Below are 24,808 nucleotides of genomic sequence, written 5' to 3' on the forward strand. Positions count from 1 at the left end.
CAACTGAGCCAACCAGGTGCCCGACACATCACATCTTAAAAACAAATAAATAAATAAAAATAAAGAGGTTCTTTTCAAGGAGCCAGACATTTAATGAAATCTTTGTCAGGTCACTGGTTGACTGCCAGAAACTTCAGTGACCACACTCAACATGTAACATATTTTTGCAGAAACCACTCAGAAAGTCACAAATGGATAGATTCAGCCTCCAACAAGCAAAACTCCACAATCTCTGACAAGTGAGTGAATTGGATTTCCAACATTACCAGAAATACACATAATTCCCAGCACTCAACAAACACAAGAAATTACAAAACACATAAAAAACAGGCTACTACAGACCATTTATAGGAAACAAAGAATTTGACAGAAACCATCACTAAGGAAGCTCAGACATCTGAATTGTCAAAGATGTTATAGGAATGGTCCTTTTTTTTTTTTTTTTTTTTAATTTTAAGAGAGAGAGAGTGCCCCTGCATGTGTGTGTGAGTTGCAGGAAAGGCAGAGGGATAGAAGGGAGCTTGACAGAGGGCCTGATCTCATGATGCATGAGATCATGACCTGAGCCGAAACCATGAATGACACTCAACCAACTGAGCTACCAGGCACCCCAGGAATAGTCTTAAATATAGTCAATGAACTAAAGGAAATCATGAGGGGGGAAAAAAGGAAATCAGAAAGACAATGAACAGAATGAGTAGGCCAATAAAGAGACAGAAATAGAAACTAAACAAATTCTGGAGCTGAAAAGGACAGTAACTGAAATGAAAAGCTTACTAGAGGGGTTCAACAGCAGATTTCAAGCAAAGAAAAATTCAGAGAACTTGAAGATAAGACAACTGAAACTGTTCAGTCTAAGGAGCAGCTAAGAAAACAATAAAGAAAAATGAACAGCCAGAGGAACCTGTAAGGAATTAGACATGTACCAACATAAACATAATAGTACTCTCAGAAGAAGAGGAAGAGGACCCTCAACTCTATAGTGAACTAATCTTTGACAAAGCAAGAAAGAATATCCAATGGAAAAAAGAGAGTCTCTTCAACAAATGATGTTGGGAAAATTGGACACATTTCCAAAACTGGATAGCCACATGCAAAAGAATGAAACTGGACCATTTCCTTACACTATACACAAAAATAAACTAAAAATGGATGAAAGACCTAGATGCAAGACAGGAAAATCCATCAAAACCCTAGAGAAGAACACAGGCAACAAGCTCTGTGAGCTTGGCCACAGCAACTTCTTGCTAGACATGTCTTCAAAAGCAAGGGAAACAAAGGCAAAAATAAACTATTGGGACTTCATCAAGATAAAAAGTTTCTGCACACAAAAGGAAGGAATTGACAAAACCGAAAGACAACCAACAGAATGGGAGAAGATATTTGCAAAAAACATATGAGATAAAGGGCTAGTATCCAAAATCTATAAAAAACTTATCAAACTCAACACCCAAGGAACAAATAATCCAGTCAAGAAATGGACAGAAGACATGTACAGACATTTCTCCAAAGAAGACATCCAAATGGCCAACAGACCATGAAAAAATGCTCCACATCACTTGGCATCGGGGAAATACAAATCAAAACCACTATGAGATACCACCACCTCACACCAGTCAAAATGGCTAAAATTAACAAGTTAGGAAATGACAGATATTGGCAAGGATGTGGAGAAAGGGGAACCCTCTTACACTGTTGGTGGGAATGCAAGCTGGTGCACCCACTCTGGAAAACATATGGAGGTTCTTCAAAAAGTTGAAAATAGAGCCACCCTACAACCCAGCAATTGCATTACTAGGTATTTGCCCCAAAGTTACAAATGAAGTGATCTGAAGGGGCACCTGCACCCCTATGTTTATTGCAGTGATGTCCATAACAGCCAAACTATGCCAAGAGCCCAGACGTCCAACAACATGTGAATGGATGAAGATGTGGTATACATATACACACACACATAATGGAATGCCACTCGGCCATCAAAAAAAAGAAAAAGAAAAAGCAGGCTGGGGCGCCTGGGTGGCTCAGTGGGTTAAGCCTCTGCCTTCGACTTGGGTCATGATCCCAGGGTCCTGGGATCAAGCCCTACATCGGGCTCTTTCCTCGGCGGGGAGCCTGCTTCTCCCTCTCTGCCTGCCTCTCTGCCTACTTGTGATCTCTGTCAAATATATAAATAAATAAAATCTTTAAAAAGAAAAAAAGAAAAAGAAATCTTGCCATTTGCAATGATATGGATGGAACTAGAGGGTATTATGCTAAGAGAAATAAGTCAATCAGAGACAGTTACCATATGATTTCACTCATGTAGAATTTAAGAAACAAAACATGACCATAGGGGAAGGGAGAGAAAAATAAAACAAGACAAAATCAGAGACAGAGACAAACCACAAGAGACTCTTAAGCATAGAAGAGTTGCTGGGAGGGGAGTGGGTTGGGGGATAGGGTAACAAGGTGATGGACATTAAGGAAGACACATGATGTAAGGAGCACTGGGTGTAATAGAAGACTGATGAATCACTGAACTCTACCTCTGAAACTAATAATACATTATATGTTAATTAATTGAATTAAATTTTTTTAAAAAGAGCAGTAAAAAGAAAATTTTAAAAAAGAGGAAGAAGCAGATTAAAGTATTTCAAGAAATAATGGCTGAAAACTTCCCAAATTTGATGAAAGATAAGAATATACACATCCAAGAATCTCAATGAATTCCACTCAGATTCACACCAAACTCACATTGTAATCAAACTACTGGAACTTAAACACAAGGAAAGGAATGTGAGGGCAGCAAGAAAGAAGCAACTTGTCACATACAAGAGATCCTCAATAAAATTAACAGCTGATTTCTCACCAGAAATCAGAGTCCAGGAGGATATTTAGGAGTCTTGAAAGGAGGACACCTGGGTGACTCGATCGGTTAAGCGTCTGTCTTCAGCTCAGGTCATGATCCCAGGGTCCTGGGAAGCCCTGCATCAGGCTCCCTCCTCGGGGAAGAGCCTGCTTCTCCCTCTTGTTCTGCCTACTTGTACTTTCTATCTCTCTGTCAAATAAATAAAATCTCAAGAAAAAAAAAAAAAAAGGCTTGAAAGGAAAAAGAAAGTGTCAAATACATCCAACAAACTATCCTTCAAGAATAAAGGAAAAGTTAAGACATTTCCAGACAAAAGCTAAAGGTTGTTTACACTAGACATGCCATTCAAGAAACACTACAAGTCCTTTAGCCTGAAATGAAAGGGCTACAGTAAGTACCTTGATGCCATGAGAAAAAACAAACACTAAGAAATTGAATTTCCTAAGTAAACATAAAAAACAGTATTATTACAGTACTCTGGTTTTGTCTGTAACATCTCTCTTCTTCCCATGGTATTTAAAAAACAAATGCACAAAACAATTACAAATCTGTTAATGGCTATATGATGTATAAAGATATATACTCTATGATAACAACAACATGGGGAAGAATGGAGATGTATACAAGCAGAACCTCTGTATGCCACTGAAGCTAAGCTGGTATTATTCAAAACAAATTGCTATAAATTTAAGCTAATAATTGTAAACCATTAGGGGAAAATGATGAAAATGAACGACAAACATGAATCAAAATGGCAAATCAAAATGGCACACTTAAATAACTAAACACTAAAAAATGCATTAATAGAGGAACCAAGGAACAAAAAAAATAACAGAAAATAGATAAATAGCAGAAATAAATCCTTTCTTGGTAATCACATTAAATGCAAATGGGTTAAATTCCTCTATTAATACAGATTTTAAAATGCAGTTTTTGATGGTAATATAGGAGGAAACTGAACGTACCTCCTCCCATAGCCACAATGTCCTCTGAAAATAAATAAAAACCCAAAAGGCTGAAGGAGTAACAACTACACAGAAGAAAAGCACATCAAGGCAGGTATGAGAGACTGGAGCACACAATATCACATGAACCCCACCCCTGGCATGGGAAGGAATATAAAACCTGTACTTTCTCCCTCACAAGCAAAGAGTTAGAGTCCCAAATTGGGAATCCCAAACTTTTAAGATAAACATCTGAGAGCTATGCCCCCAAATCACCTAACAGGGCTCATGTCCTGAGACCCAAAAGACTGAAGCAATCTGGAAAACCACTTTTAAGGGCTCACACATTTGGACTCACCCCAAAACACAGCTCAAAGGCAGCAAACTGCACCCAGACTTAAAGTGAAAAAAGCTCACATGCTTATATTAAAGCATCAGCCTGAGCGGCAGACATATACACACACACATCTAGGAGCCTGCATGAATACACAACAAGAAGAGAGGCTAAATGGGGCACCATCTTCGTGCTCTCTTTGCCATGCTGCAGAACACTAGCATCTCCTAGAAGGGAGCTTTTGCACACACCTGGTGCCCCAATTTTTGCAGGTGCCATCTAGGGGACATCTCTTGATTGCTTGGTTCTTACAGAGGACCTTACATTCCTGGTTCCATGGGACTGCAATAATTGGTGTGACCCAGAAAGGAGATCACATCATCTGGTAACCCAATTTTTGTGACTGCTGCCAAGGGACACCTCTATATCACCTGACTCTGGCAGCCAGTAGGGCTGACACTCCTGGGACCCACAGGACTATAACAAAGGAGCAAAAGTTCTGAGGTATCCATAACCCACAATACACAGTAAGGGACAACAGGCTCAGGAACTGTCTCTGTGAAGGAGGCCTATTAGTTGATCATCATGACTGAAATCTGAAGGCAGACTTTTGTTTTTATTAGGAATGTATCTTGGGGCCAACTTTAATCCTTTCCAGAGACATCAGAGGGTGGGCAGTATCTCTGCACTCACCCTCTACCAGGTTCCAGTGTCCTGCTGCCCCCTGGAGAGTTTTATAGGTTTACCAATTCTTCTAAAACCCCGCCAAAAAAAAACAAAAGAGAGGGAACTCTTCCAAACTCATTTTACAAGACCAGAATTACCCTGATATCAAAATCAGAAATACCAGAAAAAAAGAATTACAGGCCAATATTCTTGATGAACAAAGATACAAAAATATTCAAAATATTAGTGAATCTAACTCAAGAATACATGGAATATGGAATATGGAATAAAAATACCATATATGATAATCAAGTGGGATTTAGTCAAGGAATGCAAGACTGGTTCAACATCTATAATATAGTCACTGTCATATATCACCTTAAAAAATGAAGGATAAAAATCATGATTATCTCAAGAAAGCCAGAGAAAATTTGACATGTGACAAAGTTCAACATCCATTTACAATAAAATCTCTTAACAAAGCAAGTATACAGAGAATGTACCTCAACATAATACAAGCCACATATAATAAGCCCACAGCTAATAAACTGAATGGTGAAAATCTGAAAGCAATTCCACTTAGATCAGGAACAAGACAAGGATGCCCATTCTCACCACTTATATGCAGCATAGTATTGAAGTCCTAACCAGAGCAGTCACAAAAAAGAAAAGGCATCCTAACCGGAAACAAAGTAAAACTGTCATTATCTGCAGATGACATATTATATGTACATATACTACATATATATACATACATATATATACCCTGAATCCTAAAACCTAAAGACTCCAGGAAAAAAATTTAGAATAAATAAATACAGTAAAGTTTCAGGATATATAATCAGTATACAAAAATCTGCTGTGTCTCTACACACTAATAATTATTAGAAAAGAAATTAAGTAAAAATCCCACTTATAATTACATCTAAAAGAATAAAATACCAAAGAATTTAACCAAGGATCTGTATATTGAGACCTTAAAACATTACTAGAAGAAACTGATAAATAACACAAATGGAAAAATATTCTACACTCATAGATGAAAAGAATAAATTGTCCATACTACGCAAAGCAATATGTAGATTCCATATAATCCCTATCAAAATTCCAATGGAACAAAAAAAATTCCAATGGCATTTTTCACATATACAAAAACAAAGAATCCTAAAATTTGTGTGAAACACCAAAGCAATCTTGTGAAAGAACAAACCTGGAGGTATCATACTCCTGATTTCAAACTATATTACAAAGCAATAACAGTCAAAACAGTATGGTACTAAATTAAGACAGACACATAAACCAACAGAACAGAATAGAGCACCCCGAAATAAAACCACACATATATGGTCAACTAACTTTTGAGAGAGGAACCAAGAATATACAATGGGGAAAGGACCGCCTCTTCAGAAAGCAGTGTTGTAGGGGTGCCTGGGTGGCTATCGGTTAAGCATCTGACTCTTGATTTCGACTCAATCATGATCTCAGCGTTTGAGATCAAGCCCGCATCAGTATCCAGGCTAAACGTGGAAACTGGTTGGGATTCTCTCTCTCCCTCTCCCTCTACCCTATACACACACACACACACACACACACTCCCTCTAGGAAGGAAGGAAGAAAAAGAAAAAGGAAGAAAGAAGAAGGAAGGAAGGGAGAAGAAGGAAGAAAGAGGAAGGAAGGAAGGAAGGGAAAAAGGAAGGGAGGGAGGAAAAAGGAAAGATAGAAGTGTTGTGAAAAATTAGAAAGCCACATGCAAAAGAAACTGGACAGCTGTCCTACACTATGCACAAAGATCAACTCAAAACGAATTAGACTTGAATATAAAACCATAAACTCATAGAAGCCATAGGCAGTAAGTTCCTTGATATAGGTCTTAGCAATGTTTCAGGTTTTGTTTTTTTTTTAAAGATTTTTATTTATTTAAGAGAGAGCACAAGTGCAGGGAGGGGATTTGGGGGAGGAGGAAAAGAGGGAGAGGGAGAAGCAGGCTCCCTGCTGAATAGGGAGCCCAATGTGGAGCTTGATCCCAGGACCCTAGGACCATGACCTGAGCCAAAGGCAGATAGACGCTCAACCAGCTGAGCTGCCCAGGTGCCCCAGCAATGTTTTTTTTCCTTAATCTGACACTAAAACCAAAAGCAACAAAAGCAAAAACAAACAAATGGGACTACTTCAAACTAAAAGGCTTTTGCACAGCAAAGGAAACCTTCAATAAAATGAAAAGGCAGCCTACTGAAAGGGAGAAGATATTTGCAAATCCTATCTGATAAGGGGCTAATATCTAAAATATATAAAGAACTCACACAACTCAGTAGGAAAAAAAATCCAATTAAAACATGGGGAGATCTGAAAAGACATTTTTTCAAAGAAGACATTAGGATGGCCAACAGGTACAAAAGATACTCAACTTCACTAATAATTTAGTGAATTTAGAAATGCAAATCAAAGCCATGATGAGGTATCACTTCACTCCTATTAGAATGCCTATTACCAAAAAGACAAGAATTAACAAGTGTTGGTAAGGGTATGTAAAAAAGGACACCCCTGTGTACTGTTGGTGGGAAAGTAAATTGGTGCAGCTGCAATGGAAAACACTATGAAGGTTCCTCAAAAAATTAAAACTAGAGCTACCATAAGATCCAGCAATTTAACTACTGAGTATCTATCCAAAGAAAATGGAAACACTAATTCAAAAAGATATATGTACCCCCATGTTCACTAAAGCATTATTTACAATAGCCAAGATATGGAAACAACCTGTGTCCATCAATGGATGAATGGATAAAGTGTGGTACATATATACAATGAAATATTATTCTGCCATAAAAAAAAAAAGCTTGCCATTTGCAACAACATGGATGGAGCTTGAAGGCATTATGCTAAGCAAAATGTCAAAGACTGACAAATACTGCATTAGGTATATGTGGAACCTAAAAGAATAGATGTATGTATTTTTTAAAAAGCTTGTAGATACAGAGAATAAATTGGGGGAGGGAACGAGACAGGGAAACTGGGGAGATGTTTTTTAAGTTTAAATAAATTGGATAAAAAATTAAAAATCAAGTTAAATAAAAATATGCCTATATTTTTCCACAAGAACCTCACTTTATAGATGAGGACATAGGAAGGTTTAAATAAAAAATAAAATGAAAAAGATTCTATGTTGGGGTACATGGGTGGCTCAGTCAGTTAAATGTCTGTCTTCTGCTCAGGTCATGACTCTGGAGTCCAGGATCAAGCCACACACTGGGCTCTCTGCTCAGCGGGGAGTCTGCTTCTCCCTTTGACTCTCCCCCCTCTCATGCACTCTCTCTCCTTTCATTTTCTCTCTCAACTAAACAAAATCTAAACTACATTTTTTGACCCCCCCCCAAAAAAAAAGATAAAAAGATAAAGATTCTATGCAAAAGGTAACCTAAACAGATCCAGGGTGACTCTATTATTGTCAGACAATATAGACTTCAAATTTTAAAAAATTACAGGAGGTAAAGACATACAAATATTGATAAAAAGTTCAATATACCAAAAAGATATACAATTATAAAAATATATACACCTAACAGAGACCCAAAATATGTGAAGCAAAAAATTGACAAAAATCAAAGGAAGAAATAGATAGGTGCACAACATTAGCTAGTGACTTACATATCCTACTTCCAATAATGGATTAAACCATCAGACCGGGGATCAGTGAAGGAACAGCAGACTTAAACAATATGAACTACTGTGTATAAGAGACATATATAGAGCATTGACCTCAACAACAGAATACACATTCTTCTCAAGTGCATGCAAAACATTCTCTAGAAGAGACCATGTGTCTCATTTAAGAATACAGCTGAAATTTATAGCTGTGAATGGACATATTAAGAGAATAAAGATTTCAAATCAATAATCCAATATTCTACCTTAAGAAAACAGAAAAGAACAAAGCGAACGGTAAGAAAGGAAACTAGGAGTAGAAAAAAATCAAACAGACTATAAAGACAATAGAGAAAAAACAAAAAGCTGCTTCTGTGACAACAAAATTGACAAACTTTGAAATAGACAAAAATATTCATATTATTAAAAGGAAAAATGGAAGATATTACTACAGAAATAAAGATAAGAAAATAACAAAAAAAAACCACTATAAATTGTATGGCAAATTTGATGACCAAGATTAAATGAACTAATTCCTATAAAAACACAAACTACTGAATATGAGTCAGGAAGAAACAGAAAATCTGATAAGCCTGTAACAAACAGAGATTCCACCAGTAATCAAGAACTATCTACAAAGGGGAGGAGGGTGGAAGATGGGCAAAACGAGTGAAGAGGATTAACAGTTATAATATAAGTCCTGGAGATGAAAAGTTTAGCATAGGAAATATACTCAAGAATTATAATACTGTGACAGAGGAGAACTACACTTATCATGATGAGCACTGAATAATGTACAGAATTGGTGAATATCTTAAACACCTGAAATATATTATAGATAACTATACTTCATTATTTACATTATTTGTAAAGCAAACTCAAGGTCCAGATTGCTTCACTGATGAATTTTACTGAACATTTACAGAGCTAATGTCAACCCTTTATAATTTCTTCCCAAAAAAGGAAAGAGAGGCAATACTTTCAACTGATTCCATGAGGCCAGAATTATTCTGATGCCAAAACCAGAAACAGTTATCAGAAGACTCAATCCGGGGAGAAAAAATAATCTTAATGTTATTTTTTTAAGTAACCTCTATATCCAACATGGGGTTTGAACTCAAGACCCCAAGGTCAACAGTCACATGTTCTACCAACTGAGCTAGTCAGGTGCCCCGAAGCTGGGAAAACTTAAAAACAAAGTCGTAAATGTTAAAGGGGACTCTGAGTAGAAAGGAGAGATCATAAGTAAGAAAAGTAGGAAACACAAAAGCAGTAAAATAAAGTATATCAATAAAAAAACAAACTCAGTCGAGGTATTCACAAAATAAAAGGCTGTAAAGTATGACACCATATACCTAAAACACAGGGGCAGAGGAGTAAAGAATGGTTCAAACTTTTTTTAAAGATTTTTATTTATTTATTTGAGAGAGAGATAGCAAGAAGGAGCACCAGCAGGGAGGAGAGGGAGAAGCAGGCTCCCTGTGAGCAGGGAGCCAGATTCAGGGCTTCATTCCCCGACTAGGATCAAGACCTGAGCCAAAGGCAGATGCCTAACCAATTGAACCACTCAGGCACTCCAGAATGGATTCAAACTTAAGCAACTATCAACCCAGTGTAAACCACCATATGCAGATGTTATATATAAACCTAATGGTAACCAAGGAATAAAGAGAAAGGAATCCAAGTAGATCACTAAACAAAGTCAGCAAACTATGAAAGAATAAGAAAAGAAAGGAATGGGGAAGAAAAAAGCAACCATAAAAGCAGTAACAGAACAGCAAAAAATATACACCTATAAGTAATTACTTTAAACATAAATGGTCTAAACATTCCAATCAAAAGGCATACAGTGATAGAATAGATAATCAAGTAAGACCAATCAATATGCTGCCTTCAAAAGACTCATTTCAGACAGACAGTCACATGCCAACTAAAAGTGAAGAATGGAAAGGCATTTATTATGCAAATGGAAGTGAAAAGCAAGCCATAGTGGCAATACTTCTAATCAGACAAAACAGACTTTAAAACAAAAGACGGTAACAAGAAAAAAAGAAAGACACTCTATAATCATAAATAGAACAATCCGACAAGTTGTAACAACTGTAAATATTTACACACCCAACATGAGAGCACCCAAATACGTGAGGCAGCTAGTAACAAACATAAAGGAAGTAATCTATAGTAAAACAATAATAGTAGGGGACTTTAACAGCTCACTCACATTAATGGACAGATCTTCCAAATAGAAAATCAACAGGAAACAGTGGCTTTGGAATGAAACACTGAAGCAGATGGATCTAACATACAATCAGAACATTCCACCCTAAAACAGGGGAATATACATTCTTTTCAAGTGCACATGGATCCCTGTGGCCTAGTGATTAGGATTCAGCACTCCCAAGCACACATGGAACATTCTATGAATAGATCGAATATTGGGCCACAAAACAAGTCTCAAAAAATTCAGAATGAATGAAGTCAGACTATGCATCTTTTCCAACACTATTAAATTAGAAATCAATTTTCTAGAAAAAATTGGAAAGATTAAGACCTAAATATAAGACAGGAAACCATATAAGTCCTGGAAGACAGCACAGGCAGTAATTTCTCTCACATTGGCCATAGCAACATATTTCTAGATAGGTCTCCTGAAGCAAGGGAAACAAAAGAAAAAATAAACTAATGGGACTTCATCAAAATAAAAAGCTTCTGTACAGCAAAGGAAACAACCAATAAAACTCAAAGACAACCTACTGCATGAGAGAAGTTATTTGCAAATGACATACCTAATAAAGGATTAGTATCCAAAATATATAAAGAACTGATATAACTCAACATCCTAAAAACAAATAATCCAGTCAAAAACTGGGCAGAAGACATGAACAGACATTTCTCCAAAGAAGACATCCAGACAGCCACCAAACATATGAAAAGATGGTCAATATCTCTCATCAGGGAAATGCAAATCAAAACCACAAGGAGATACCACCTTACACCTGTCCAGTAGTGAAAATAAAAAACACAACAAGGCACCTGGGTGGCACAACGGTTGGGCATCCAACTCTTGATTTCACCTCAGGTCATGATTTCCAGTCATGAGGTTGAGTCCCATGTTGGGCTCTGCATTTAGCAGAGAGTGTGCTTGGGATTCTCTCTCCCTCTCCCTCTGCCACTCCTGCTTGTGCATGTGTTCTCTCTCTCTCTAATAAATTGTCAATAAATAAACAAATAAAACAAGTGTTGACAAGGATGTGGGGAAAAAAAGAACCCTTGTGCACCACTCGTGAGAAGGCAAACTTATGCAGTCACTGTGGAAGACAGTATGGAGATTACTCAAAAAATTAAAAATAGAACTATCCTATGACCCAGTGATCACACTAATGAGTATTTACCCAAAGAATACAAAAACATTAAATCCAAGGGATATATGCACCCTTATGTTTATGACAGCATTATTTACAACAGCCAAGATATGGAAGCAATCAAAGTGTCCATCAATAAATGAATGGATAAAGAAAATGTGATATATATATATGAATGGATAGAGATGTGATATATATGTCTCTACATACACACACACACACACACATATATATCACATACACATGCACGCATCTATAAATAATGGATTATTACTCAGCCATAAAAAATAATAAAATCTTGCCATTTGCAACAATATGGATGGAGCTAAAGTATAGTGCTAAGTGAAATAAGTCAAAGACAAATACCATAGGATTTCACTCCCATGTGGAACTTAAGACACCAAACAAACAAAGGAAAAAAAGAGACAAACAAAAAACAGACTCTTGATTATACAGAACCGATGGTTACCAGAGGAAAGGTGAATGGGGAGATGGGTGAAATAGGTGAAGAGGATTAAGAGTTCACTTACCATGAGAGCACTGAATAATGTATAGAATTGTTAAATCACTATATTGTATACCTGAAACACGTTGTTAATTTTACTAGAATTTTTTTTAAAAGTCACTGAATTACATGCTTACAATGGATGGATTTTTATGGTTTGTAAATTATACTTCTTTTAAAGCTGTTCCCAAAAATGTCAAGGTCGTGGATGACAAGGAAAAACTGAGAAACTGCTCCAAATTAAAGGAAATTAAAGAGATAAAATAATTACAGACAGTACTTAATCATGGATTAGATGGGGCAAAGGGGACTAGGGGAACAGCTATAGCAGGCTTTATTTAGGATTGTTTGATGAAATCTGAGTAAGTACCATAGATAAGAATAGTATCGGTAAATCAATGTTAAATTTCCTGATTTCTATTATTGTACTCACTTTATTACAGAATATTCTTGTTCTTAGGAAACACATGATGAAGGATTTAAGAACTAAAGGAGCTACAACATCCAATTTATTCTCAAGCGTTTCAGATAAATATAACCTGCAACTATATACATATGGAGAGAAATGATAGAGCAAATGGGCAAAATGTAAACAAGTGACGAATCTGGGTAAAGGACATATGGGAGTTCCTTGTACTATTTTTGCCATCTTTATATAAAGTTTGAAATTCTATCAAAATAAAGTTATAAAAAAAGTTAAATTAACTGTACAGGCAGAAGGAAGTGGCTGGAGATGTACAAATAAAAAAAAAATTATTAATGCTGCTTGTTAAGTAGGCTCTGAGCCCAACACAGGGCTTGAACTCACAACCCTGAGATCAAGATCTGAACTGGAGATCAAGAGTCGGACACTTAACTGACTGAACCACCCAGGCACCCCAATAAATAATCTATTAACATCACTGAAGCCTATCTCCTGAAAAGAAAATAAAACCCACCTCCTGCAGCCTGTACTCATGAAGACAGGTTAGAGTAGGAGATATTCTAAAACACTGACAAGCTCTAAAACGTGGTGATTTACCGCCACTTCTCTTAGGGCCACGCTTCATTTCCTTCATTTCCTATACAGGCACGACTTCGAGCTAAGAGCCAGAGGAGACCTTCCAGGCCTAAATCATCTGACCATGCCACCCAAAGAGCTAATTCTCCCCAGTGGGTTATGCCTGGACCTCAAGATTAAAGATTAAAAATTAGATTTAAGATCTACAAGTGGCTCCTCAATGAACATAAGTACTCCTACATAAGTACTTCCACAACTAGCAGAGCATCTTACACAAAATAAATACACGTTTTTCTCATGGAACCGAAAGGGCAGTAGACAGGGACAGAATGCTCATAAGCCTGCAGCCCAGGGGATGACAACAACAGCTGGCCTGATTAGAAACAATGTCTGCCTGTTTCTTTCCTGCCTTCTCCCTTTTTCCTCCCCTCTCTAGAAATGTAGATCTGTCCCTTTTCTCAAGTTTCCATCTGGCAGTATCTCTCTCCCTCACCCGAATCTCCCTTACTCTCTTATAATATACTTCCTACTTCAAATGACACATTTAATTTACTTTTGTGTTTTTCATTTCTTCCTCTGTAATTTCAGTAAGTAAGCAGAAAGAAATCTGAATTCGATGTTCATCGAATGTTTCTGAATGGTGGGATTTGGCTAATTTTTCGTCTTTGTACTACAACTTGAACTTCATTCAATGACCTTGCGTTTTAACCAAAGTAAAAAGCACTGCATTTTTTTTAAAATTCCTATTTCTAGCATCATATCAATTCATTTTTAATCTTTTATAATTCCATGTTTTATAATTCTATGCTTTTGAAAAAAATAATCAGGTATATTTCCCTTACAAGTGATCTCTAATCTAGTTTTCCCCTAAGAGTGGCTCTCTGTGACAAAAAAAGAAAACCCACTCCACCTACTCTCTTGCTTTTTGTCCACCTTCCATGCCTTCCCCAGTGACACAGGAAGAAGCCACAGAACAGACACATAGCAGAGAACAATAGGGATAAGGAAGCTCTGACCAGGACACAGCTTTGAAAACTGAGCTTTGTACTATTTTACTCTCTATACTCGGTTAACAGGTTTCTCACCAGAAAGATGTCTGCATAGCCAGCCAAAGATTCTACTCCCTCTTGGATCCGTGCTCCCCCGGAGTCATTCAGTCCAATCACTGGAGCCCCCACTGTCATGGCCTGGTCCATGATCTGAAACAGCAAAGAAATCTTTTATGAGACAACTGATCCTGTGAACAAAAACAGAATTTATAAAGCACCATGGTGTTTTCTGGAAAATGTTCTAAGCATACTTTTCAAGACAGGAGTCATTTACACTGGCTTTCTTCCCCAGGATTATTGGGTACCTTCATGGAAAACAAAGAACCAAAATTTTAAGGGCAGATTAAAGCCCCTCAGGCATCCCAGAGCCAAAGCACTTCCCAGCCGCAGGGGCAAAGACTGTTCCTAACAACGATTTCTAGAACCTCAGGCCTAACTGTAATATTTTCCAGTAGCCAGTTTTGTTCCCAGTTATTTATTTATTTTAAGTAGGCTCCATGCCCAACATAGGGCTTGAACTCATGACCCTGAGATCAAGAATCACATGCTCCACTGACTGAGCCAGCCAGGCCCTGCCACTACCACCACTGCCGCCGCCACTCCATCCCCGACCCCATTACTCTTTTGAGAGGACTGACAGTAGACACAATAGCAAAGTTTATTTTTGTGAAAGTACATGTAGATCCATCTGTTAACCAGAGGCCAGGCCCAGGCCTGCTTTTACTTGTAATAAGCCATATTTTCCTCTTGGGTCAGTAGTTGAGAGCCTAATAAGTAACATTCCTAATAGCTCTTGACAGTTCACAAAGCACTTTCACTTCCATATTATTCATTTAACCATGATAACAGAGGCAGTAAAAAGAAAAATCGGGGAGGTTTCAAAGTTAAGGGATTGGTCCAAGGTTTCAGAAAGATATGACAAGACCATGTCTAGAATCCAGGTTTTTCAATACACAGGGAAGCGCTCACCAGCTACTAACAGTCAACCCTACCTCTAATTCCAAAGTTCTCCAAATATAATCTATACTTTTATTCATCTCCAGAGCATCTCATCACTAGCAGTATTTTTAAAATACCATCAGGTAATCAATCCTTGTACTGCTCTTTATCTTTTAGTACCTGGACTCTCCACCTAGACTACAGGCTCCTTACCTGGACTCTTCAGAACCCCAAGCAGTCTATAAATAGATTTCATCCATGCCTTGGATGGGAAAAAATTTACATCTTTATCTTTATTAACTCTGGTTGATCTTTAGCATTTCCTTTAATAATGAACAAAGGTGAAAAAAAATACTAATAAAGTATTAGAAATACCTGTGACTTTGTCCTTAACAGAAGCCATGGATATTTTTATGGCACATTCAAGTTGTTGCAGATATCTTGAAATGGGATATTTATTCATACGTACTGTGAAATTATAGCAGTTTGGAGCCACAACTAAATTTCGTTACTTGAGGAATTAGAAAGCACATATATTACAAATGTGATTTTTTAAAATATTTTTAATTCTTTGTTATACTATATATTTTATGCATGCAAATAATTACCAGCCTGCTGAGGGATCCATGATACAAAAAAAAAAAAATGTTATAAACTCCTGACTGAAGGGAACTTTGGGTCAGCACCCACCCCACATATAGTTCTGCACCCGAATACTCAATATGTACCAAGTGACTGATGAAAGTACTGGTTTTCAATACTAAATACTTACTTTGCAGATCTTCTGGGCATGCGCCCCAGACAGACTACCTCCAAAAACTGTAAAATCCTAAAAAAGAAAACAATTAAATCAACAACTAAAATATAGTGACTAGCCAGGGACAAAGAGCCACAAGGAGGAGAAAGAAATGAAAAACTCTTAGCCAAAAGTTTTTGAGGGATTTTTAGACGTTCAAAAAATTAGGAATAGTCTTCTTTCATTCACTATTCTATAAAATAATTTGTATCTTTAAAGGGAGTTCATGTATTGTTGGGAGCCAAAGACTTGCTCTACAAAAATGAGTCACAGCTCTATGGAAAGGAAAACTTTTCATGCAGAATTAACCTGAAAAATCAGATTCTATAGATATCAAACAGTGAGGCATTTCTATTACTAGAAAGTTATCAGTCATTTTGATGAGGGAGGTGAAAAAAGTCAATCAGAGCCTTCACTGCTTCCTCTGGCTTATGGAGTTTCATTAGCTTCTGATATAAAGGGCTTCTTGAAGGAGGAAGGACCTCCTTCCTAAAACCATCTCAAAAAGACAGCAGCGAATTAAAAAGAGATTCAGCCCACGAGGACAAAAAAGGAAGAAGCAACATCCACAGAGGAGAGACTGAATAAACCTGAGGGGAAATGAAAGCACAAGAAGAATATCTGACTTAGAGGGAACAAACAGAAGCCTATACACTGCAGGGGGAGTAACCACAAGGAGGGGACAATGCAGGAACCATGGAAAGCGGGGGTGAGGAGGGGTGAAAACAGACTGATACAAAGTCTCTATGGGGAGCAGTTGGAACCCACAGGGCCTCTCCTTCATCTTGAGAAGAGGAAAGGTTTATTCTCTAAAGCAACTTCATCAGAGGGGCTCTGGATTCACAATCACCAGCAGCAAAAGAACGCGAAAGTGAGGCTAAAAACACATGAGATACGAACCTGTACACTGAATGATGAGCCAGCACTGGGCTCTCCTTTCCCCCTACTTGTCTCCCCAGAACATACTTATGGCCAATTATCAAGCAAGAGACTGAGGCTGCTTCTCTGGAAAAGAAGTTCCCCACAAAAAGCAACTGCAGATAGTAACATTTTGCTGATCATTACAGAAAAGCTGGCTTATCACTCCCCACCCTCAGTATCCCTCAGGACCTATTTCAAAAGCCCCTTTTTCCATAAAACATCCCTCAAGCCTGAATGTGATCATCCCTTGTCCTCAGCCCACAGCACTTGCACAGAATCTCTCTCACTCTATCTGTACTGAAGACCCTCCTGTCCTGCCCCATTCTATCTACAAAATGATTAGCATCTTCAGGGCAGAAACTCTGGCTCAGTTTTTTCCCTCTCCCCTCCTCCCATCCCTACCCAACCCTACCCCATGGGCTGATAAAAAGTATCAATTCAGTGAATTTTTGTATCTGCTCAGTAGTTAGAAGGTTGAGCCCAGAAAGCACAGTAACTTTCTTTGTTCTGGCTATCTGATTAATGGTTCCTTCTGTACAAGTTTTTGCCTCGCTCTCATAATTTACAAAAAGGAGAAATCATTTCTTCTAGTTAAGCATTTGGTAGACCCATCTGTAACACAGTTTTAAAACATTTCAAAGGGAATTCATTAAGTAAATGAGTATTGTCTAAGTACAAAACATTCAAAATTACCCAAACATAGTTATTTTACTATTAAACCCATAATTTTAATACTAAACAAGCTTTATAATTTTAGATCTATAAAAAGGAACTAAACATTTAGAATTACATGCATATTTCCACCTCTGGTTGGGGGGGGTGGGGGGAGAAAGTAATCAAACCCAAAATAGTATAGTGTTAGTTTGTTATTAGCTGCTCTAACAATTACCACAAATTCAGTGGCTTAAAGCAACGCAAATTTATTCTCTCACATTTCTGTAATTTAGAAGTCCTACGTGGGCCTCACTGAACTATACTCAAGATTAGCATGGTTAGGCGCCTTTCTGGAGGGTCCAAGAGAGAATCATTTTTCCTGCCTTTTCCAGGTTCTGGAGACCGTCTGCATTCCTTCATTCATTACTCCCATCCTGCATCTTCTTAGCCAGCAGTGGCAGGCCCTTCTCACAACACACCATTTGGAACTTCGCTTCTGCCTCTCCTTCTTTTAAGGACCCTGTAATTATATTATGCCCATCTGGGTAACCCAGGCTTCTTTATTTTAAGGTTAGCTAATTAGCAACACTAATTCCATCTGCAGCTTAATTCCCCTTTGCCATGTAAGGTAACATTCATAAACTTCAGGAATTAGGAGTTGGACATTTTGAGGGGCCGTTATTCTGCCTCCTATACTATATTCTTCTACAGTCTCAGTGTGAAGAAACTGTATCCATCTTTATGCAGCTTAAGAAAATTTGTTCTAATACTTTCAGGAAAGCCCAAAACCTATGGTTCATGGAGTCTAGTGCTTTCCACCCAGGCTGCATTCACAGCACTCTCTCAGTCGACACAATGCCCAGGACATGGATGCCCTCCAGGCACACACCCAACCTGCCAAGAGGAATCTCACTCACTTGGATTAAACTCCTGGCCTGGGACTTTTTACATGATTAATGCCCTGTGATCATCACTCAAGACTATTGATTCTTTCTCCCTAAGAAAAAACACATACTATAGTATAAAACTCTCAACATATGCACTGAAAAACAGAAAGTAAATCCCTCATCTGCCCCCATTACAAGCAAGTTTTCATTCCCCAAAACTGCTCTCTTGTCATGTCTTTTGCTCCTGACTCTGCCCTCCAGGAACGCACAGCATACTGGAGTTATTAAATACCTGACTGAAGACATAAGCCAATCTTCCATTGATTCGGCCCCGTCCAGTGACCACACTGTCTCCAGGAAACTATCAGAAAAATAGAAAAATAAAAGTTAAAAAACCCAAATATGGGGACGCCTGGGTGGCTCAGTTGGTTAAGCAGCTGCCTTCGGCTCAGGTCATGATCCCAGCGTCCTGGGATCGAGTCCCACATCGGGCTCCTTGCTCGGCGGGGAGCCTGCTTCTCCCTCTGCCTCTGCCTACCACTCTGTCTGCCTGTTCTCACTCGCTCTCTCTCTCTAACAAATAAATTAAAAAAAAAAAAAAAAACCCAAATATGTCTTTTAATGAATTTGGCAATGAAAGACCAAAAAAAGCCCAAAACAAATGCCCACCCTAAATTTCTTGAAATTCAGTATGAATCAGGAACATGATGGAATCTCCTCTTTCCCTGCTCAGCTCTGCAACAGCAAGCACTAGGCTACTGCTTCGTCAATAGAAGTGAAGGGCACTATAGTTAGATCTCACCTTCCTTCCTAAAAGCAAAATAATCAAAACTCCCTAGAGCTGCCACTACCAAATGCCACGGGAAGGAGAAGGGCATAGAATGACACATGGCAAGTCCACAAAGCCACACAGCCCACCCCCAAACCTTAAGGCAAACCCATCATTTTGCTTGGAATCCTGGAATACTGTGTGGCCCATAATGACTCAAATGGAGCCAGCTGATTTGGTGCCAAGTTCACAAATCTTTGGTCACTAACAGCATATATGCAGACCCAAGGAAAACTGATCAAAAGTGAGTCCAAAGAATTCCGCATACCCATGGAGAACACCCGATTAAGAAAAAAAAAAAAAAAATATTGGTGACTCTGACCTCAAAAGCTCCATAAACTTAAAATGTCAAAACAGGCAAATGGTCCTGCTTTAGGGGTCTCTGGTGCCTAAAAAAACTAGAACACAACTAAAAGACATTCTCATCTTTCCTTCCAAGTTTGTCAATCCATATTTGTGAGATCTCTGAACCCACAACCAGAGCCCTGGAAGCTGGGCCAGAGTCACTCTGCCCAAGGTATGAGCAGTCCCACTCACATTCCTGCATCTGCAACAAAGGTTAAGTAGGGGAACCTGGAGGCCCAATACTACTTCTCCAGAGGCACTTCTGCAACTTCAGGCCCCAAACCTGAAAATTCTTAAATGTACTTTTGAGTTCCAAAAGGCCTTCATTAGTCTAGTGGGTAGGCCAGCACGGCCACAGCTAGAAAGTGCAACTTAGTGGCTCATACCACCATGTGAAAAGATACCTTATTCTTCTCAGCAGCCATTCCAAAATCTGCACATCTGTGTTCCACAAACATGTCGCTCTCAACAAAACTGCCAGGGTCCAGCAAAACATTGATCCGCTCTCTGGAAGTTAGCTTTCCCTACAACGCAACAAAAACCATTTAGTGGGGTCATCACAGGCAAAGTCAGTAAGCAAGGAGCATTCATGAGAAGGCCAGGAAGACAGGGTTTACCCCTTCGCCTCTCATAAAAGCCTCTATTCCATCAACCCGCCCAAAACACTGGTATGACAAGTAGATTTCAGTCAGTAAGGACATCAGGGCAGACAGGGTGCTTCAGGAGCCAACTGGGGAAGGCAAATAAGGAAATGGGAGGAGGAAAAGGTGAAGAGAAGTGGGGGTAAGGAGATCCTGACCGTGGAACAAGATACTAGTTCCACAAACATTTACTGGAGACTTAAGGAGCAAGAATGGAATAGAAAGAAGAATGGAGGAGCTGGAAAACTAAAGTAGGCTTAGTGAAGGGTCTGAGGCCACATACCCAGATTCACAAGCTTCTTCTAGGGAACTCCACACAAACTCACCTCACTAGTGGTCAACCCCAAGGACACTTCTGGGACTACTTCCTGGTTCTTCTCCTGCCTCTTCCATGGGCTTCTCACACTATCCTACATTAGGGGCTCTGCTTAGGGACCCCACACCTGACAGTGATACTATGATAACTGAGACAACCCCACAAAGGTAATAGCTGAGAAGAAAAGGAGTGGGACAGAGAGCAGTAAAGAGCTCACTTGAGAAGAGTTGAAAAAAAAAAAAAATGCTGCTTGGAGGGGGTGAGGTTGGAACCTTCAACTTATCAACAGCCTCTGTTGCTTGGACTCTCAAGCCCTTACTTAGAGCAAGCCAAACAGCCAGGCCCACTGTATTTCAACCTCCCTCCACCCTAGAGAAAAAACCACCTCAAACTGGCTTTTTCCCCCCATAAGAAAGTAGCCAAAGCCAGGTCTTTCTAAAACAAACAGGCCATCATATACACTGTTGTGTAAAGTAGAATTAAGTTTTCCAGAAAGCAATTTGGCAATGTATATTAGAGTGTTAAAAATATTTCTATCTTTTGACCCAGTAATTCCATTTCTGGGAATCTGTCCTATGAAATAGTCCAAAAAATTATTTAAAAAGGGGTGGAGAGAGGGATTTAAATCAAGTCGGCCTCCTGACTAAGTCAGCTCTAGCAAAAGAAAAATTGCTTCTTGAGCCTGCATCTAAGCCCAGTAGAGTCTACCCAGGAAGAAGTGGGGTGATGTTCCAGGGAGGAAGTCAGCAATGGGTCCCAATAGAAAGAGTGCACAGGAGCACTGAAAGGCCTTCCAAAGGATGATGTAAAGGTTCCTTCAATCGAGACCGAGCCACACCAGGGGAGGGAGGAAAAGCACTCCTGGCACCACATACTCAGCCAAATTTTTTTAAGGTTTATTTATTTGAGAGAGAGAGTGCACATGGGATGGTGCGGGGGAGGGACAGAGGGAGAGAGAGAGCAAGTCCCAGGCAGACTCGCTGCTGAGCCTGGAGCCCAACTTGGGGCTTGATCCCACCACTGAAGATCACGACCTGAGCCAAAACCAAGAGTCTGAGGCTTAAGGACTGCACTACCCAGATGGACCCACACTCAACCAAATTTACATCTCACTCCCAAGGGTCAAAATTATTACTATCTTCTCTTTAGAATAAACTGACTCCTGGGGCGCCTGGGTGGCTCAGTGGGTTAAGCCTCTGCCTTCGACTCAGGTCATGATCCCAGGGTCCTGGGATCAAGCCCCACATCGGGCTCTCTGCTCAGCAGGGAGCCCGCCTCTCCCCACTCCCCCCCTCCCCGCCTGCTACTCTGCCTGCTTGTGATCTCTCTCTCTCTGTCAAATAAAAAATGAATAAATAAAATCTTAAAAAAAAAAAAGAATAAACTGACTCCTAAGGATTTAGGTAACTTGTCAAAAAGGAACAGTCACCTTCATGTTCTTGTCAAATCAAATAACATTTAAATCAACACTCAAGGGGCATCTGAGTGGCTCAGTTAAGCATCTGCTGGAGTCCTGGGATCAAGCCCTGCACTGGGCTCTCTGATCAGCAGGGAGTCTGCTTCTCCCTCTCCCTCTGCCAGCCATTCCCCCTGCTTGTGCTCTCTCGCTCTTTCTCTGTCAAACAAATAAGTAAAATCTAAAAATATCAATCAATCAATCAATCAACATCCAGTTTAGACTTCAATAAAGAGGTAGTTCAAATCTTCTCACTAAAGATCCCAGTGTTCCACCCCACTCACCACCCCCACACTTGACAGTTGTGCCTAAATGCCCATCACCTCTAAGAATTTCACTTCTGTATCTTCCAGATTGGTTATTTAACTCAGTCCAGATTCACACACGTGTCAGTGATGCACTGCGTGAGCCTAGTTTCAAGTCCCAGGTTACTGATCTGGGCCTCAGTTTCTCCTGCTGCTAAATGGCCTACACAGCGTATCTCTGAAGGCCAGCTGTCTCACCTCAAAAACCTCCCTGCCTCCGACAGGTACCTTTCCTACGAAGCATGTCGATGCATGCTAAGACCTTAAAGGCGTTCTGCCAGCATTGTGGGGTCAGAAGTTCCATAAGTTCCCCGTGCACACCCCGCCCCATATTAATGTGAGATTTTGCCCACGTTAATTCCCCTGCCATATGTTCCGATTTTCCTGCTTCCATAATGGAGCCAGAACTTATCACGCTTTCACGGGGCAGGAGAATAAACAGATTTTTTCCCCCTAAGTGCCCATCATAGCTTCCGTAGCTATACCAATAAGATTGTGAAGGGATAAGTACTACTATCTTATTCTTACAATAAACTGACTCCTAGTGATTAAGTAACTAGTCCAAAAGTCTATAGATGTCAAGTGGTGAGCCAGCTGGGAGCCGGCCAGCTCCCTCTAAATATCCAGAAGAAAAGTGGAAAGTAGTAAAGCACAGTGGTGCTTATCTTCGTTTTACCTGCAACTGGGTGAAAGGCAACAGGTACCTAAGGTGAACCTTCTCGACCCCGCCCCTCCCCGGCATGGCGCTGATTGGCTGAAACGACTGGGGCGTCGCGAACTGGGCACGCTGTGATAGGTCGTGAACGCCTAGGGGATGGCCCGACCTCCGCTGGACTCACTCGCTTATGCTGCGCATCTACGCGGCGCTGGCCTCCTCCCACTAAAGCGGCGTTGCGCTTTTTCTCGATGCGTTCGTTAACGGAGATAGGCTGGCTACACAGGTTGCGGACTGCGGGCCGGAGACTGCTCACCACAACGCTGCGCCTTGCTCCAGCCGCCAACACGCGTATTGCCGCCGCCATTTTTGCTCTGCCGGCCAGCCCCCAACCTGTGCGTCTGAGTACGCATGTGCGTCAAGCGTGGGCACATCGGGTTCTGCGCCTGCGCAACATCTATGGGACGTAAAGAACCTGTGGGTTGGACATCAGGGCCCTCTGAGGAGAAAAGGCGGAGCTTTTGAGACCCCAGATCCCACTAGAGCGTTACTCTAAGGAGGATAGTACTAGTCCTCAGCTCTTGTGCCTTCCTTGCTGCACGAAGAGGGTCTTAGTTCTTGCTCTTCTCTCTCTACCTAGACCTCTAGTTTGGTCGTCCCACCACCTCCAGAAAATGAATAAGATAATAGCAGATAGCCGACATTTGTTAAAAAACACTGTGCCAAGTGTGGTTTTAAGCACTCGCTTGCATTACCTTATTATCCTGAATTCACAGATGAGGCAAATGAAGCACAGAGAGGTAGAGTGATTTGATCAAGAGCAGAGACTAAAGATGTAGTGGGGCCAGGATACAGAGACCCACTCTGTGCTGTGTGTTGAGCACAGGGCTCCTAACCTCTAGTGGGTAGTTCTCGAAGTGTGGGCGTGGGCGCAGCAGCTTGACTATCACCTGAGAGCAAGCGGGAAATGCAGACTCAAATTCTCATACTCCACCCCAGGGATGTAGCCAGCAATCTGTTTCACCAGATGACCTCTAGGTGATTTTGATGCTTGCTACGGTTTGAGAACCACTGCTTTAGGAATTCAGAACTGAACTCTTGGGAGGTTGTCCATCTGTTTCCCCAGCTAACAAGCAGGTCTTCAAGGCAGAGAACAAGGTGCATATCTTGCATTCTTAGCCACAGAGAAAACTGCTAAAATTGGTCATTAGCCCCTCCAAGCTCCGGCTCACACAGCCAGAGCCTTCATAAAGTCCAAATTCAGGACTGGGGCTTAAATTTTAAGGCAATTCAATTCAGCAAATATTTTTGAGCACTTACTATAAGCCAAGAACTAACCACCAGTGTCTATTACATTTCCTTGAGTAGGAGTTATTCACCTGGATATACAGGGAAGCTGTGGGTCCAAAGCCTGAAGTCATGTGGCTGGACAAAGCCCACCTGACTCCGTGGTAGGTGTTGTTGGCCCTGCGTTTGGGTCACTGCTTTAAGAATCTCATCAACCAGGGTGTCTGGGTGGCTCAGTGGGTTGAAGCCTCTGCCTTCGGCTCAGGTCATGATCTTAGGGTCTTGGGATGGAGCCCCGCATCGGGCTCTGCTCAGTGGGGAGCCTGCTTCCCTCTCTCTCTCTCTCTCTCTCTCTCTCTCTGCCTGCCTCTCTGCCTACTTGTGATCTCTATCAAATAAATAAATAAAATCTTAAAAAAAAAAGAATCTC

General features: G+C 40.1%; 1 protein-coding gene across 2 annotated transcripts in view; it reads right to left on the bottom strand.

Annotated features, from left to right (window-relative positions):
• The window catches only part of PCCB (propionyl-CoA carboxylase subunit beta), a 156,355-nt gene extending 132,865 nt beyond the window's left edge, over nt 1-23,490 (bottom strand). For both annotated transcript variants that reach the window (XM_080804276.1, XM_080804277.1), the window contains exons 1-5: nt 23,276-23,490; nt 20,123-20,242; nt 18,837-18,905; nt 16,059-16,115; nt 14,384-14,497 (exon numbers count right to left, since the gene is read on the bottom strand). In XM_080804276.1, coding sequence (XP_080660402.1) covers nt 14,384-14,497; nt 16,059-16,115; nt 18,837-18,905; nt 20,123-20,242; nt 23,276-23,458 — 543 coding nt within the window. In that variant the 5' untranslated portion in view covers nt 23,459-23,490. The remainder of the gene's footprint in view (nt 1-14,383; nt 14,498-16,058; nt 16,116-18,836; nt 18,906-20,122; nt 20,243-23,275) is intronic.
• Between the last annotated feature and the right edge of the window lie 1,318 nt (nt 23,491-24,808).

The sequence above is a fragment of the Martes martes genome (genome assembly GCF_963455335.1).
Source record: "Martes martes genome assembly, chromosome: 1".
NCBI lineage: Eukaryota > Metazoa > Chordata > Mammalia > Carnivora > Mustelidae > Martes > Martes martes.